Source organism: Xenopus laevis, chromosome 9_10L (assembly GCF_017654675.1).
Source record: "Xenopus laevis strain J_2021 chromosome 9_10L, Xenopus_laevis_v10.1, whole genome shotgun sequence".
Lineage (NCBI taxonomy): Eukaryota > Metazoa > Chordata > Amphibia > Anura > Pipidae > Xenopus > Xenopus laevis.
The window spans coordinates 130,670,548-130,688,047 of NC_054387.1; the positions used below are offsets into that span (position 1 = coordinate 130,670,548).

At 40.2% G+C, this 17,500-nt stretch overlaps 1 protein-coding gene across 1 annotated transcript in view; it reads right to left on the reverse strand.

The window, feature by feature from the left end:
- The window catches only part of LOC108703887 (transmembrane protease serine 9), a 29,570-nt gene extending 17,902 nt beyond the window's left edge, over positions 1–11,668 (reverse strand). The window contains exons 1-5 of the mRNA XM_041576334.1: positions 11,034–11,668; positions 8,366–8,576; positions 6,170–6,441; positions 5,098–5,267; positions 4,395–4,794 (exon numbers count right to left, since the gene is read on the reverse strand). Coding sequence (XP_041432268.1) covers positions 4,395–4,794; positions 5,098–5,267; positions 6,170–6,441; positions 8,366–8,576; positions 11,034–11,076 — 1,096 coding nt within the window. The 5' untranslated portion in view covers positions 11,077–11,668. The remainder of the gene's footprint in view (positions 1–4,394; positions 4,795–5,097; positions 5,268–6,169; positions 6,442–8,365; positions 8,577–11,033) is intronic.
- Positions 11,669–17,500: the final 5,832 nt, after the last annotated feature.

Genomic DNA, 17,500 nt, shown 5'->3' on the forward strand with positions numbered 1-17,500 from the left:
TTTGCGAATTTCGTGCGAAATTTGCGAAACTGCGAAAAATTCGCGAAACAGCGCCGGCATCTCGTTTTTGACGACGGCGCCCGTTTTTGACGCTGGCGTACGTTTTTCGGAAAATTTTTTTTTTTTGATGCCTTTGACGAATTTTTACCGCGAATTTTCGCGGGTGTTTCGCGAATTTATTCGTTGGGCGCGAATCACGCAAATTCGCCGCGAATTGGCGCCTGACGAATAAATTCGCCCATCACTACTACCAGACAATGCACTAATATCGCCTTTTTTTAAAATAAAGTCCTTGGCTCATTCTTATTCATCCCTCTTTCAGCCATATTTTCAGCAATATAGTTGTTTCATCTCATTCCTTATTCATCTATTATAGTCTGTTTTTTGAACAGGGAAGAGCCAGATTTTTTTGAATTCCATTGATGAGTGTCGCTCCAATGTGACTTACTGAATACGCCTTCATCATCTAAACCAGTTCTTCCAAGCGTTTTTTTTAACCAAGTCTCATCTCAGACTCTTATCAAAGTCAGCACTGAGGTCTCACCCTTTGAAATATCATTTCTGAAAATATGGTCATTGTATGAGAATTGTTATCCTGAAACCCAAAGCTCCTAATTATGTGATGGCCGTCTCCCATAGACTCCATTTTAAACAAATAATACAAATTTTTAAAAATAACTTTCTTTTTCTCTGTAATAATAAAACAGTAGCTTGTACTTGATCCCAACTAAGATATAATTAATCCTTATTGGACCCATAACAATTCTATTTGGTTTAATATTTAAGTTTTTTTTAGTCGATTTAGGGGCACATTTACTATTGGTCGAATATCGAGGGTTAATTAACCCTCAATATTTCGACCGTCGAAGTAAAATCCTTCGACTTGGAATATCGAAGTCGAAGGATTTACCGCAATTCGTTCGTTCGACCGATCGTAGGAAAAATCTTTGAACGATTAAATCCTTCGAATCGAACGATTCGAAGGATTTTAATTCATCGATTGAATGATTTTCCTTCGCTAAAAAATAATTAGAAAGTCTATGGGGACCTTCCCCATAGGCTAACATTGGTGCTCGGTAGGTTTTAGGTGGCGAAGTAGGTGGTCAAAGTTTTTTTTAAAGAGACAGTACTTTGACCATCGAATATTAGAACGATTTTTAGTTCTAATTGTTCAAAGTCGTAGTCGAAGGTTGAAGTAGCCAATTCGATGGTCGAAGTAGCCAAAATAAATGTGCCCCTTAAAGTATGAAGACCCAAATTATGGAAAGACCAGCATGATATACTTTCCTCCATTTCCTCTACAGCATCTTATTGACATTTTCTATAAAAACCTGACCCAGGAGCATTCAATACAAAAAAAGGAGGAGAATAGAATTTTTTTAACTAAAATTTGTTTTTATTGATATTTTGACACAAATAATAGCCACAAGGAAAAGGAAAGAGAAAAATAAAAAGCGAAGAAACAGAAAACAAAAACCACAACATGTGAGCAATACCTGTAGATGGAAAGGGTCAGTCTCCATTGGATCATGTTACTGAGATGAAGGTATTGGGGAAGAGGTTTACCCAGTTTGTCTATATATCGTCATAGGCAGACATTCTGTTTTTGTGTATGGCAGAGATTACTTTCTCCTGGACTTCATTCATTGTGGGTATCCCTCTCTGCTTCCATATGAGCATATGAGCCTCCTAGTTGCTGTAAGTATATGGTTGGTTAGCCGTTGTGCTGCTTTGGTAAAATTCAAGAGGGGCATGCCCAATGGAATTTTATTTGTATGAAGATTTCTTGACTTTTACCACGTATTGTTGTGAGATGAGAAACTCTACAGAACTGTAAGCACAGCAACCATGGGAGGTTAATCTAATAGTTTGACAAATGCTAAAATAAACTAGGGAATGATGGAGTTTTATATTAAAGAACTAGTAATTGATTCTGCCTTTTAATGGTCCCCAGTGATTATGAAAGGCTGGATGAGCTTTTCAAAGAGAAAAACTTACATTTTACATGTAAATAAAATATAGATCAAAATGTCTTTCCGGGGCTTTAAGTAATAAAGTGGCATGGGGTGTAAGATCTATTGTGGTGGTTATAGACCATACATTCTGGGTAAAATTCGAACCTAATAAAAGAACATTGAGATGTAGAATGTGTGGTGTCCCCAGTCTACACAAACTTTAATGGAGTAAAATTTCATTTCTGGAAATAATTTAGATTTTGTTCTGTGTGGAACAGATAGGCAACATATATTTCTGGATGGCCCATGCTCCGTATCTACTACAGGAACTGAATGTTTGTGTTAGATAAATGCAAAATAAAAATAAATTAAAAGCAAAACAAAAAACATTGTAGCGAAATGTGTCAAATTTGGTCAAATTCTGTAATTTTATTTTGCTACTTCTGCCTATTAAATGATTTAATCTACAACTATTCCATATGTAATCAATGTATTTCTAGCCATAGTGTCAGACTAATATTCACTAATTTGCTAATTGATAGACACACTCTGGCAATTTGTATAAAAAACATTTATTTCACAAACAATAACAATATAAAAACAGTTCTGGTTTAAATAAAGGTAAGTCACGAATGGCAGTTTTTAAACACAATCCAGTTTGTTTCTATTCATCTTCCAGTCAGCCATGCCCTTGTTAGGATGAGTTACCCTAGCAACAAGATTATGTTGTTCAACTGCTGCTTTGAGCAGTAGAACACCATTCTGTTAAATGGGGTGTTAGTGCTCAGTGCTGCTCCTCAGCAACACCCATCCATGTCCTTGTTTCCCAATGCAAATCACACGTGGGTATGAGGAGTGTGTATGTTCACCCTGTACTTCAAAACTCCAAAACTATACAAGAAGGTTTGTTGGCTCCTGATACAATTGTCAATAGTACATTTGGATGTGTTAGGTAAGTGACACTAGTCAAGGAATGATTGCAATCATGTATAATCTCTGTAGAATGATGGATAAGTCAGATCCTTATAACAAATAATATTTACAATAATAATCAAGTTGGTTCACAAAATTATTCCTCTTACCAAAAAATGTAATATATATATCACCTATATACAACTTAGCAATAGCAGTTGGGTTAGTGACGTTGGGTATTACATTGAAAGATTAAAGTTGATGGACAAGTGACTCTGTTTTAACACAAATAAATAATGAAACTACTCATCATTAAAAATGGACACCTCTAAACTTCTTTATATGAGAATATTATCCTTGAAGGATTTTTAGACTGTTTGGGTTGATTGCAACCATTTTCATCTCACTGTGATTATAAAAACAAGACCATTCCAAGGTTGCTGATATTTAATCTACTGCCAGCCATCTTGGTTTCTGTAGGAAGGTTTGTTTGGGTTGACACCAGCCATTTGTAGCTCATTGCTATTATTAAAATAAGATAAAACCACGGTTGCTGATATCTAATCTACTGACAGCCGCCTTGGTTTATGTAGGAAGGTTTGTTTGGGTTGACACCATCCATTCGTAGCTCAAAACAAGACCAAACCAAGGTTGCTGATACTGTATCTAATCTACTTCCAACCATCTTGGTTAATGTAGGAAGGTTTGTTGGGTTGACACCAGCCATTTGTAGCTCATCACGATCATTAAAACAAGACCAAACCAATGTTGATGATATATAATCTACTGCCATCCATCTTGGTTTATGTAGGATAAAAAAATAATGGTTCACCCACAAATGTAATCCGTTGTGGTGTTGAGTCTGAGGTCCAGCAACCATCCATTTCATGGGCCCCTTCAGGGAACTTATCCCCTCAGTTTGAGAACATATATTGTAGACGGTTAATGTCACATGGTAGTACTTTTAGCAGTACATATATATATATATACTGTATGGATAGGTCCAGTTCAGCTCCGTAGGGTTATTATTATAAAGGTGTCCCCACAGTCCTTAATATATTTATCTGACTGTTTGAGTCACATGTTTCTTTTGAGTATTTCTAGTCTCCCCTACACAGAACTTCAGTTCATGTCATTCCTTTCTTATGGCTGCTTTGCCCCATGCTTACTCCATAAGCAAGACAGAAAACATAGAGCTGCTTCCATGTTTTATATAGAATGAGCGTAGAAATTCACCGGCACATAGGAATCAAGTTAGCAAGGCAAGCCCTTGCAATTTTATTAATGCAGTGCATTAATAAAATTGCAAGGGCTTGCCCTGCTAATATGATTCCTGTGTGCTGGTGAATTTCTACGTACCTTGGCTTAGAGGTTGCAGATTCCTCTACCACCGGGCACCAGGCCACTCTGTTTTGGTCTTGTGAGGTGTGTGGTTTCTCCAATTCGGCTTTATATAGAATGAGCACCAGACTCACTGTGACCATACACAAGGAAGCACAAATTAATATAAATAGATATTCAATGGTCAATGGTCAGTTGTGAGTCGCCAACACAGAAGTACACTGGAGCCAAGTAATAGCACTGATATACTTAGAGTCGGCGAAGAGGATTTAAATAGAGTATTAGCATTAGCTACTGTCACTTTATTAGCTTGAATATTGACATTGGCTACATTAAGCATGGTGCTCATATCATCTGTGGAAGCCACATAAGTTGTTGTGACTGCACTAACTGTGCTGGCGGCAGCATCTGCTTTGGTTAAAAAATCAGTTGTTGCATTATATGTCGAGAGCCATGGCTGGTAAGCAGCTACCTGGGTATAAACCCCAGGGTAGTTTGGAAGGGCACATCCTTTTCCCCAACTCACAATGCCAACTTGATACCAGGTTCCCTGTAATTTACAGACAAGGGGTCCCCCGGAGTCTCCCTGGAAGAGAGAAAAAAAGAATATGTTTTCAAACTCATTTCATGAACGTCCTAACTCCAGCTTGCCTAATGCTAAAGAATGGGTAATGACAACTGAAGTACATTCTTCTCCGACACCAGTAGAAGACTTTGTGGCATTTGCAGTATCTTTGTAATCACTATAAATTTTGGAACCTCTGGAAAGAAACCAATTGACCCAACAATGAGCTAACACAAAGGCTCAGATTAGGGAGTTTAGGTTTAGAGGGGAATTATCTGTGTTTGATGATAGTTTACCCAATACAAGGTTGGTTGACCTGCATACCTGGCATGAGTCCTTTTGACCATCTGCATAACCAGCACAGATCTGGTCTACTGGAACTATGGTAACACTGGAACTGGTCTTGGTGCCATTATGGTACATCTGATCACATGTGTTCCTGCTAATAAGAGGGATCATCACCTGCTGGAGAGTTTGAGGATATGGAAGGCTCACTGTAAGACAAGACAACATATTGACTATTAGACAGGTATATATGATAAATATTAAGCAAAAGCTTATTGATCAATCTTTGAAAATGTTTAGCTACATCAATTGAATTGGTACTCACAAAAGATTACTTTTGCCATCATCCTTTATAAAGCCCCACATTTATTGAACTTTCTGGAACTTAACCCAAAAAACAGCTTGTTGGAATAATCCTAATATTATATAGTAGTTTAATAACCAACTGGAAAGTGGCAGAGTGACTACACAACATTAAGGGGCAAATTTATATTGGTTCAAATTGTGTTTTCCATTAAAAATTTAAGATTTCAAGGTTATATTGGAGTTAAAATTAAAATTTTTAGGTTAAAAAAACTCAGATATTTCAAGATTTTTTATACCCTCACCCTGGAAAATACAGCATCTAAAACCTGTTGAGGTCATGTAGACGTCAATGGCAGAGGTCCCTTGAACAATTGGCAGATGTTAATAGCCTTAATGAGTTTTTCGGAGGGTTTTGCTCGAAAACTTGATCAATTCAAGTTTTTTTTCACCCAAAACTCGATTAATTCGAGTTTTCGAGTTGTTAACTCAAACTCAGTGATTCAAGTTTTCTTAAATTAGAAACCATTCCAGTTGTGAGTTAATTCAAGTTCATTCAAGGTTTAAAAAAGTCATATACAGTAGCTCTAAAATTCGACCTTTGATAAATAACCCCCTAAAAGGCTTTTTTGGCAAATGGCCTGTAAGCAGATAAAATAGGATAATGCGAGAGTAATTGTGAAAGAAGAAAAAGAGTAGGACATAACAACCATTTTGAATAGCATGAGAAGATAAGTGCTCCTACAGCACCTCACATAACATTGCATTACATACAAAACATTGCATTTGTGTCTGAACAAACCCTCACCTGAAGAGTTGATTGTGCCCCATCCAGTTACCCAGCATTCCATGCCTTCAGTGAAGTTGGCTGAAGTTGAAGGTAGGCAGACAGGTAGTATGTACTTGGTATAGGTAATGGGGCTTGTTAGTTTCACTAGAGCAATGTCTGCAAAGTTAGTGTCCTTGTTGTACTTGGAGTTCACAATGATGCTCTCCACATTGGATATGATCTCATTAGGACTTGAGAGAGATAACTGGTATGCACCCAGCCGAACTTGATACTGGGATGCAAACAAGGAGCTGGTGGGGCAAGAACAAAGCAGCAGAGTGAGTTACTGCCCTTGCAGGGCTCCCCTACTATATTTCATTTGGAAGTGAACATTGGAGGCCACATTTGCCCAGCTGAACATGGAATGCCCCGGGCCTCTGCATTCAGAAAGCAAAGTGCAAAGACCTGTGCCCTATGGATCCAGCGCTGACTCAGTTAGAGAGGCAAATATTTAATCCGGGCTCAGTGCAGGGGGCATTACCCAGGGGGCCCATGTGCTCCCAGTATGGGCATTCAAGAGTGTGCTCTTGCACTTGTTCCCCCTAGGGTCAACAATGACCCCTATTGTGTTCAGTCTTTTCAGTGTGGAACATAATCTCCCAAATTTTTCAGTGGCCCCCTAGGTGATGATTAAAAATGTCATTGCATAATCCCATTATAAAAGCATATTATAGTGAAATTGGGGTGAACGCTTATTTGCTACCCTGTATATACCCATGGAATTATAGCAGGGTGAATGTTACCCCAATGTTTCTATATATATCTTAACCTTGTTATGAGCTAAGGGGGCCCAGCCTGAAGACCAGTTAGGGAGAGATTTGGGGTGAGTGTTTATTTGTGCCCTGGGTACCCCTGGAACTATAGCAGGATGACACCCCAATGTTTCTATATATCTGTAACCTTGTTATGACCTAAAGGGGCCCAGCCTGAAGGCCAGTTAGGGGGAGATTTGAGGTGAGCGTTTATTTGTGTCCTGGGTACCCCTGGAACTATAGCAGGGTGACTGTTACCTCAATGTTTCTATATATCTGTAACCTTGTTATGAGCTAAGGGGGCCCAGCCTGAAGGCCAGTTAGGGGAGATTTGGGGTGAGTGCTTATTTGTACCCTGGGTACCTCTGGAACTATAGCAGGGTGACTGTTACCTCAATGTTTCTATATATCTGTAACCTTGTTATGAGCTAAGTGGGCCCAGCCCGAAGGCCAGTTAGGGGGAGATTTGGGTTGAGTAATAGTTGTGCCCTGGGTACCCCTGGAACTATAGCAGGGTGACACCCCAATGTTTCTATATATCTGTAACCTTGTTATGAGCTAAGGGGGCCCAGCCTGAAGGCCAGTTAGGGAGAGATTTGAGGTGAGTGTTTATTTGTGTCATGGGTACCCCTGGAACTATAGCAGGATGACTGTTACCCCCAATGTTTCTATATATCTGTAACCTTCTTACGAGCTAAGGGGGCCCAGCCTGAAGGCCAGTTAGGGGGAGATTTGGGGCGAGTGCTTATTTGTACCCTGGGTACCCCTGGAACTATAGCAGGGTGACTGTTACCCCAATGTTTCTATATATCTGTAACCTTGTTATGAGCTAAGGGGGCCCAGTCTGAAGGCCAGTTAGGGAGAGATTTGAGGTGAGTGTTTATTTGTGTCATGGGTACCCCTGGAACTATAGCAGGATGACTGTTACCCCCAATGTTTCTATATATCTGTAACCTTCTTACGAGCTAAGGGGGCCCAGCCTGAAGGCCAGTTAGGGGGAGATTTGGGGCGAGTGCTTATTTGTACCCTGGGTACCCCTGGAACTATAGCAGGGTGACTGTTACCCCAATGTTTCTATATATCTGTAACCTTGTTATGAGCTAAGGGGGCCCAGTCTGAAGGTCAGTTAGGGGGAGATTTGGGGTGAGTGCTTATTTGTACCCTGGGTACCCCTGGAACTATAGCAGGGTGACTGTTACCCCAATGTTTATAAATATCTGTAACCTTGTTATGAGCTAAAGGGGCCCAGCCTCAAGGCTAACTTGGGTATATTTTGGGGTGAGCTATATCGTGCCCCTAATAACCCTGTCACTGTATTAACAAGGGTAAGTTAGTGCAGTATTCCCAGTGTACTCTCTAGACTACCTACAACATATTATCCACCCACTCACACTCTCACACACACTAATAATAAATAACTTACTTTTGGAAGCAATGAGCAGCTGTCATAATCCACTGATTGGAGATCACTGAACCCCCACATATATGTGACTTTTGGTAGCGCAGACTGACCTGCCAGGGCCACGCTCCGTTTGTGGCAGCCGTACCTCCCACTATTCTACTTGAGACCATGGGAGAACCACAAGCTGGAGCAGAGTAGACGGTGGTGGCCAACCAAATGGGAGAGGATGTAACTGAGGAAGAGACAGAAGAGTGGAAGCGTTAATCATCATTACTGTATTAATATAATCTGCAGATTCTCTGAGCTGAGGAACCCACTCAAACCCATTTCTCTGGTCCCAAAGATTTTCTTGCAAACATTCTGCCATATTTTTTCTTGCGATTTATTGGCCATAACTTCTCAATGGTTCTGATTTTACTGGTTGCAATGACAAAGAACAACTCTCACTCATATGAAAAAAACAAAAAGATTCCAATAAACACATTTTCCCTGGTCTCCAAATGGCTGTTCTGCAGTGGAATTGGAATGCAAAACACAGGGCCATTTCCCAGACGGATAGGAATGTAGCTCTAAATAGTCACCAAAGTGAGCTTCTTGTTCCAGCCACCAGTTGCTTTTATTGGGTATTCTGACTTGCTATTCCTGCCTGACAGCTCTAATTCTGCCTCTTATGAAAAGTTTATTATTTTTTCAAAAGATTTTTCGTTTCTCACAAACGTAATTTTCTACCGACTGTCCCCTCGCCAAAATGACTGTGTGAGGGGTTTTGGGTGCAGTAATGGGTTTGTTTGAATTACAATTATGGTGCACAGTTTGCCTTAATTTTTCTAATCTGGGAGGAGTCTGCCATATTGCTTGTACCCTGCACTCACCGATAGGGGGAGGAGCTGCTGCTGTTCTCCTACCACTGGCTCTTGACAAATAACTAGGCGTGGGGAATCTTTGGAATGAGCGTGGGTTTATGTCTTTGACAGCAAACCTAAAAATAGTCACTATTTGTAAAAATAGTCGCTGCTTGTAAAAATAAACGCTGCCCTTAACCTTATTCCTCATATTAACTTAACATTGATAGTTCCTTAAAAATCGAGCAATTTCAATGTCTTTACTAAAATCGTGCAATTGAAACATTTTCGCGGAAAAATCGAGCAATTCGAAAGTTTTCATGGAAAAATCGAGCAATTCGAACGTTTTCACGAAAAAATCAAGGAATTTCAATGTTTTCACGAAAAAATTGTGAAAATCAGAAATTGACACCAGTGAATTATTACCAGCGAATTTTTTCGCTGGTGGCGAAATGCGGAAATTCACTGCAAATTCGTGCCAGGCGAAATAATTCACACATTACTAGCTACCAATCATTATTTCTACAGGTGAAATAACAGCAGAGCAGGCAGTAACCCTTCCGACATATTTCCCCTTGTCATTATCAATTGCTCCGACCTCTTCATTGTCCCAGGGGCAAATTCACTAAGCTTCGTAGTTGCGCCAGCGTCCGCTTCGCCGCACTTCGCCAGGCGTATTTTCGCCAGCGCTATGCAAATTCACTAAAATCCGAAGTTGCGCACAGCGGAAGCGTAAGGTTGCGAAGTTGCGCTAGCGTTAATTCGCCAAGCACTAGCGATGCTTAATTTGCATACGACGCCAAATTGAAGTTACAATGGAGGAATACGTAGCATCACTACACAAGCCTGGGAAACCTTCAATCAGCAAATTAAATTTTTTATTTCGCCCTACACATGTGCCCACTGTATAGTTAAGGTGCCATGAGTTAGGAAATGTAGGGGGGAAGGAGGGGAGCCCCCCAAAAAAATCCGATCTTTTTCAGTCTATCACCCATAAAAAATGAAAAAACGCCAGCGTTTTTTAGGACTTACAAAATTTTTTAACTTTTTTTGAAGCAATCCCTATCTACTCTATTGCGCTTCGCCTGGTCTGAGGTGGCTAAGGAAGTCTAGCGTAAAAGGTAGCGTTCAGAAAAATCCGCACATTAGTGAATTTGCGTAGTTACGTCCGTTGTGCAAATTCGCCAGACGAAAGGGTGCGAAGTAACATTAGCGAATTTACACCAGTGTCCGTTAGTGAATCGGCTAATTAACAAAAATGTGCTACGCTAGCGTTAGGCACTTTGTCATTTAGTGAATTTGCCCCCCAGTGTTCCACCCTATATCTCTCACCGCAGTTTTGTGTATCAGCCCATAGGAAAGACATTAATTAGAGAGAAACAATGCAACAAACAACACTGAATTGTTGAACTTGATTGTGTCTTCTTATCAACCCATATGAACTATATAACAATGTATTTCAATTTTGCACCATGTGACCAATCCTTATTTATTTATTGGTTCTTCTGAACATACTGTAAAATTCTCCAAAAACGCTGGCATCTTCACAAAAAGTCTCAACAATGGCGGTCATTTTAACCCAGGTAGTGAGATTGAGTTGGTTGTCTCATCAATAACTTTTATTTATAACCTGGATGCATTAAAGGGAAACTAGCATGACAATTTTTTTATATTATCCTATTCACTGTCCCAAGATACAATCCCCATCCCTTTAATAGGCTGCCGCTGGAGCATTATAGCTCTCCTTTAAAGCAAAGTCGGGGTGGGGTTGGATCCTATTGTATGAATTAAAGCATTCTGAGTTCCTTTAGAAGCTGACAGTTAGTCATGGTTATTTAGAAACTTACCTAGAAGAAGTAGGACGACCCCTGGATACTCCCAGAATGCCATTGCTCTTCCAAGTTAAGGATTTGCTGAGTTGTGGTTTATATAATGAGATGATCCCAATGGTGTGCTCCTCAGACTCCAGTGTCTGTGCTTTATTCTTTTGTGTGCCACATTGTAGACAGGGTTGGAATATATATATATATGTGTGTGTGTGTGTGTGTATACCCCTTCCTTGTCCTTGGGAATGTGAACAAACCAGTTTGTGTAGAGTAATAGCAAGAACAAAGTGACAGACATACCGGATTTCTGTTTGTTTTAACCCACTTCATGTTGTCATTGTGCAGCCCATTGGGAGGTTCCACCATTAGCCAAGGGTCTACAATGGCTAGGGATTCCCATATTCTATAAAACTGTGCCATCTTTTGGACTATGACACACATAGAGACATAAGCCGGCCATAAACTAGAAGACTGAATAATTTTTCAGAAGATTACTGATATTATTACCTGTTTAGCTCTTTAACCAGTTGACTGTACAAGGATGAGAACTAACCCACAGCAGTTCAGCAATCGGATTAGGGAAAGACTTTTGTGCTACAACAGACCCAAACGACACAATTTCTGTGCTGCTTAGGGGTAACTAAGAGGCACTACAGGGGGGATAATCCATATAGGTAGTATATAGTCTCAACCTACTTATTGATACATTAGATAGGTATAAGAAGGGGTTTGTTACAGTGAGAGCTGTGAAGATGTGGAATTGTCTCCCTGAATCAGTGGTACAGGCTGATACATTAGATAGGTATAAGAAGGGGTTGGATGGTGTTTAGCAAGTGAGGGAATACAGGGATATGGGAGATAGCTCATAGTACAAGTTGACCTAGGGACTGGTCCCATTGCCATTTTGGAGTCAGGAAGTAATTTTTTCCTCCTCTGAGGCAAATTGGAGAGGCTTCAGATGGGTTTTTTTTGCCTTCCTCTGGATCAACTGGCAGTCAGGCAGGTTAAAAATAAAGTCAAAAGGTTGAAATTGATGGACGTGTGTCTTTTTTCAACCAAACTTATAATGTTACTTTGTTACTAATCAATAAAGAGCAGTGGTGTAACTAGATGTTTCTGGGTCCCACAGCAGATCCAATTGGACACCCCAAAACATTGATAAGTTGGCCTGTTCTACAAAGATATCTCTTTAATTAGGGGCTACACTCCTGGACCCCCTTCCTCTGTAGTTACGCCACTGATAAGGGGAAATATTACTGTGTAAACCAACAGACAGAATGGGTCAAGAAGGTAGTTAAGAACTCTCCAGGGAACAGAGGGCTGACAGCTATTATTATCCAGGTGTGGGGAGACCCTACTACATACTGGGTTAATCGTTGCCTCTTTGATATGTAAAGTACTTTCCAGCTGAAGCGGAAGTGCCCAGTTAATTGACAATGCAGCATTAGAGCCCCATTATTCCTTCTGTGTATCTTTAATTAGATCCTTTAGCTGTTACTTAAGTGGTGAATTACACAATTGCAGCCATAAAAAAATGCGCAAACTGATACCATCCATTAAAGGTCCACCCTGCCCAGACGTGCTTTGTCCAAGGAGCAGTCGTTATGGTTGTTTGGCTGGGGACCAAGACATGTGAATTACTGGTTAATGGATTTCCCAATTAAACTAATGTGAATAGGCTGACAGCTCTGCACCATATAAGGATGATTTCCCAGCCACCCCCACCAATAGTTCCCTGTTTAACAGATTACATTCTATGGCATACTGTATATATATATTTTATATTTTATTTTTATATGCGAGAGCAAATTTGCCCCTGGCCAGTAACTCAATCAATCAGTGCTGGTTTGTTTTAGGCAGCTGCAAGCAACAATTTGATTGGTTCCCATGGGTAACGGCCCACAGGCAAATTTACCCAGTGTTGATAAATGACCCCCAGTGAGTCACTGGAGGAAATTACATTTTGTATCTTAACAGTGGGAGGAAACCCAAACAGACATGGGAAGAAGAGAAGTAGAAGCACTGATCCCTGGACCATATACAGTAATTAACTGTAACCAATATTCATGTCTACTGTACAGCAACAACTAACCCAATAAACCCAATACAAATACCTCTTATAGGATAGAGGTAGTAATAAATTAAGGACTAAGATATGACATCAATGAGATGGTGGGAACCTAGTAAGTCTTACAAGTGTGCTGTATCCTTATACCATTACAAACAACGTTCATTTGCACCCCAATGTGTTTAACGCAACTCAAACAGTCCTTTACCAAGAGGGCTATAAGTATTAGTCCCATTTCTGAATCAATATTTTTAATGAGTTACTTGTTTTTATTCTAGGAAGTTGATGTTTTTAGTTGAACAAACTTGCAACACTCTATTCTGCTCTTGTTCTGAAGAACAGAAAGCTGGTTTTGGTAACGTGGGGGGCATAAGCTGAAAGATGTGCTGGTTTGGCTTAAGGTGGCCATACACGGGCAGATTAAAGCCACCGATATCGGTCCTTTAGACCGATTTGGCAGCTTATCTGCCCATGTGTGGGGGCTCCCGATGGGTCCTCCCGATCGATATCAGGCCAAAAATCGGCCAGATATCGATCGGTCAAGTTTGATTTTTTTGTATGATCCAGGACCGCATTGGCTAGTTGATGCGGTCCTGTGACCCTTTGGAGCCCATTCGTAGTATTGTAATCCAATCGTTCAGCCCTTAGATTCATCCGATATCGCCCAGCCGTTAGTTGGCATATCGGGTAAGATCCGCTCGTTTTGGCAACCTTGCCAACCGAGGATCTTATAGTGTATGGCAACCTTTAGTCACCAAATGATCTTCTCTTTTTCTGATTTTGCCACTAATATGCTGGGCCAAATATATTTGGCACCCAGGCCAATAGGCCAACAAATGAATGGGAAGACCCATTGAGAAAGGACCTCATCAACACACTGATGAAATACTCATCTAGTAGGATTTATTTTGCCTGTCCCATAATTATCTACCAGATTTTTAGCCATTGCGATGCCCCCATAAACCCCAGGAAGCTGCTAACTCAGTCTGGAGGGGTCAGGTCAGCAGAATTGATTGTCCTGTGTATAGCCACCTTAACTATCCCATGAGTTCCAATGGTAAGAAAGGGCACAATCACAGCCGATGTGGACATTGCTGGGTAAATGATTGTATGGCAAGATATGTCCTTATTTTTTATTTAGAGATTTATGAGCCACTTTTTTACACTGTAAATGGCACCAGGAAATTGCTTTTATGAAGTTATCTGTGTAGGCAAATCTGAGCCAGTCACTTCTGCAAAAGCAAGTTAGTACTTCCATGCTAAAATAAACATTTATGAAAGCTGTATCTGTGTGCTGATCTCTTCTAGTTGACATATAACATTTGACAAAGACATACAAGTTTATAGATGCTAAAAAAAAACACATTATGATGGTTGCATAATGCTCTTTGTCACGCTTTCCTTTGTACTTGAGGAACGTATGCAATAATATGGTCTACTAACTCTGGAATTTCCACTTGTATTGCTGTAACAATGAATCAGCTCTTTTGGAAAATAATAGTTCCCCCATTATATTTAATTTCAGAAACGTTTCCCTTGTCTCTGTCTTACACTAGAATTCCCATAGGGAGGAAGCACACCAGACACTTGGCTTTGCCTTTTAGAACATTTATTCCAGCAGAGTTGGCACAAGCTTTCAGGGTCAACCCCTTCCTCCTTTTTTAGGGGTTGACCCTGAAAGCTTGTGCCAACTCTGCTGGAATAAATGTTCTAAAAGGCAAAGCCAAGTGTCTGGTGTGCTTCCTCCCTATGGGAATTCTTGTATGAGAAATTGGCTTGGAAGTAGCCTGAGGAGTTGAATACACCCTATGGAAAGAAAGTAAGTGGTGTGCCGAAGAAAATGTGTTTTGGCTCTGTCTTATACTCCAATCAACATTAACTTTTATCCAGTTTATTGCTCCATCCCCATAAAGCATTTTCTCTAGGTCAACACCTTGTTCTTTCCAATGTAACTACTACTAATGTTTAGTGGGCAGAAAGTGTCAACTTAAAGCAAAGACCACCTGATGAAACTCCTTCCAATTGGCAGGGCACTGGGGAGCATGAATACAGTCTGCAGTCCTGCACTGAGATGGAAAACACTGGACTGGGTCTGTAATGTAGGTTCTTGGGTAAGGTACAAGTCATTGTAAAATGTGAAAATGAAAAAAAAGAAAAATATTCCAGATCTGGTTGATCCTCCTCCCAAAGGGAAGTCCCTTCTGGTTCATAGTGATGTCATTTCTGAAGAGGCTAATTGGTTAGAGTTGCCTTCCCTTAAAACTCATTCAAGTAGAAGTTCTAAATGGTGCCCATTGCCAGTTGGCACATTCTAATTGGTTTGTGGGTCAGCAGTTCTGGGTTTTATGCCCAAACCTGAGCAGGTCTCTCTTACAGTTTCTACTAAGGTACACTACATTTTCTCAAAACCTTTCTGAAGATAGAAGGGTCATTTATAAAGTCTGAGTGCAAAGTGCAAAAAATGGGTGCAAATTAAATGTGCTTTTTGCACAATTTCACTCTGCCCTGTACCTTTCTGAATTGCCACAGGTGTCTAACTTTCCCTCTAATTGTGGACAAAAGGGAAAAAGTGCAGGGTCCACAGGAGGAGGGGTAGAGGGGGTTTCCAATTCAGCACTTGGTGCAGAGAACAACAGACCCCAAGATTTTGAACCCCTTAGTGCTCGAACACTTGCATCCGTGAAGTGGTGAAGGATGGTCCAATATGTTACTAGTGATTTCCCTGAACCAGAGGGGATCAAGATTCTACAACTGCTCTAGAGCCAGTGCCTGGTAGTCTTTTTTCTGTGAGTGTCATGAGAGGAACGAGTAAAAGGCAAACATATAGATGTTTCCAATAGTCTGTGAAATGAAAACCCAGAAATGTTCATATATTTTACAGATTTATTTTATAAAAACATACAAAGAAACAAGAAATACACTACAGGTTCAAGTAATCAGAGGTCATTATTTCAGTCTTTAGTTGCTTCTGTTGTGTGCCCTTTGTTTATTGGCAGTTCCAGACAAGGGATTCCGCAGACATTTTTCAGGGTGGGGGGGGGTAAGTAAGCTTATATCACATAGGGTAGTATCTGACTGTAGATGAACCTATTCATGACAATGTAGAAGATAATCTGATTAAGACTTGCCTTGGGAAGTGGGAAGTTTAAAAAACATTTTGTGTTGTTGGGAATTAAATGTACCAACAATTTCTTGGAACTAGCTGGAGAAGTCAGGGTGGGACAACTGCCCCCTTATGTGGACACCCATGGTTCCAGAGTTAGAGATGGCTGGTCCCCCAATCTCTTTTGGACACAAATCAGTAATGCCCAAACTGCCGTGAAAAACTTTAACAACAACAACTCATTGTAGGTAAAACAGCTGAAGGCCAGCAGTGCATATCTAAGTTGCATATATTAAAATATTTTGACTGTAGTACAGGGTCCTGATCAACCCTAAAACTGCCAGTCAACTATGTTTTAGTCACCTGACTTCCAAGACAGTTTCTAGGCAGTATGGCTGCCATTGCTAAATGACTACCTAATAGTCTTCTGCGGTCATGACAACAAAAAATATTGCAAAATCAACAAAGCAACAGAGATACCAGGTGAAAAATAAAAACTTTTCATGGTAGAGGGTTGGGTAGGTTACTTGAATGGGGCTTTGAGAATCTCTAGTTGTATATTTTGTGTTCGTTACTATAAAGGTTTTATGGTTCTGTGAGCTATTGCCTTTGCTCCTAGAAGACTATATGGGGACATCTAGTGGCTTTTTTATTTTATTTTTAAGTCTGTACTATTCCAGTAACAGAGACAGCAGCTAACCCTTGTCATTAGGGTGATCCACTCCAGATGTATTTAAGACCTCACCCTATGTCACTATTATGAGACACATCTATTAATTATTAATAAATCTTGATCTCATTAACTTTGTTGTTGTTTTTTCTCTAAACAATAAACATCTTTTTTAAAATTCTTTTTTCAATCCATTATTGGCTAGGGCTGGATCATTCTAAAGATACAGGGATTGTTGATGAGTTGAAGACTAAAAGATCTGTGTTTTGCTATTAAACAGAAGGGTTAATACTGCACAGTTTGTTAAACACAGAAATATTTACCTGCCAAGGATCATATTGGACACTTTAGCACAGCACTCCCCAACAAAACATTAATAGGGGCCGATTCACTAACTTCGAGTGAAGGATTCGAAGGTAAAAAACTTCGAATTTCGAAGTTTTTTTTGGGCTACTTCGACCATTGAATGGGCTACTTCGACCTTTGACTACGAATGGAAGGATTCGAACTAAAAATCGTTCGGCTATTCGACCATTCGATAGTCGAAGTACTGTCTCTTTAAAAAAACTTCGACCCCCTAGTTCGCCATCTAAAATCTACTGAAGTCAATGTTAGCCTATTGGGAAGGTCCCCATAGGCTTGGCTAA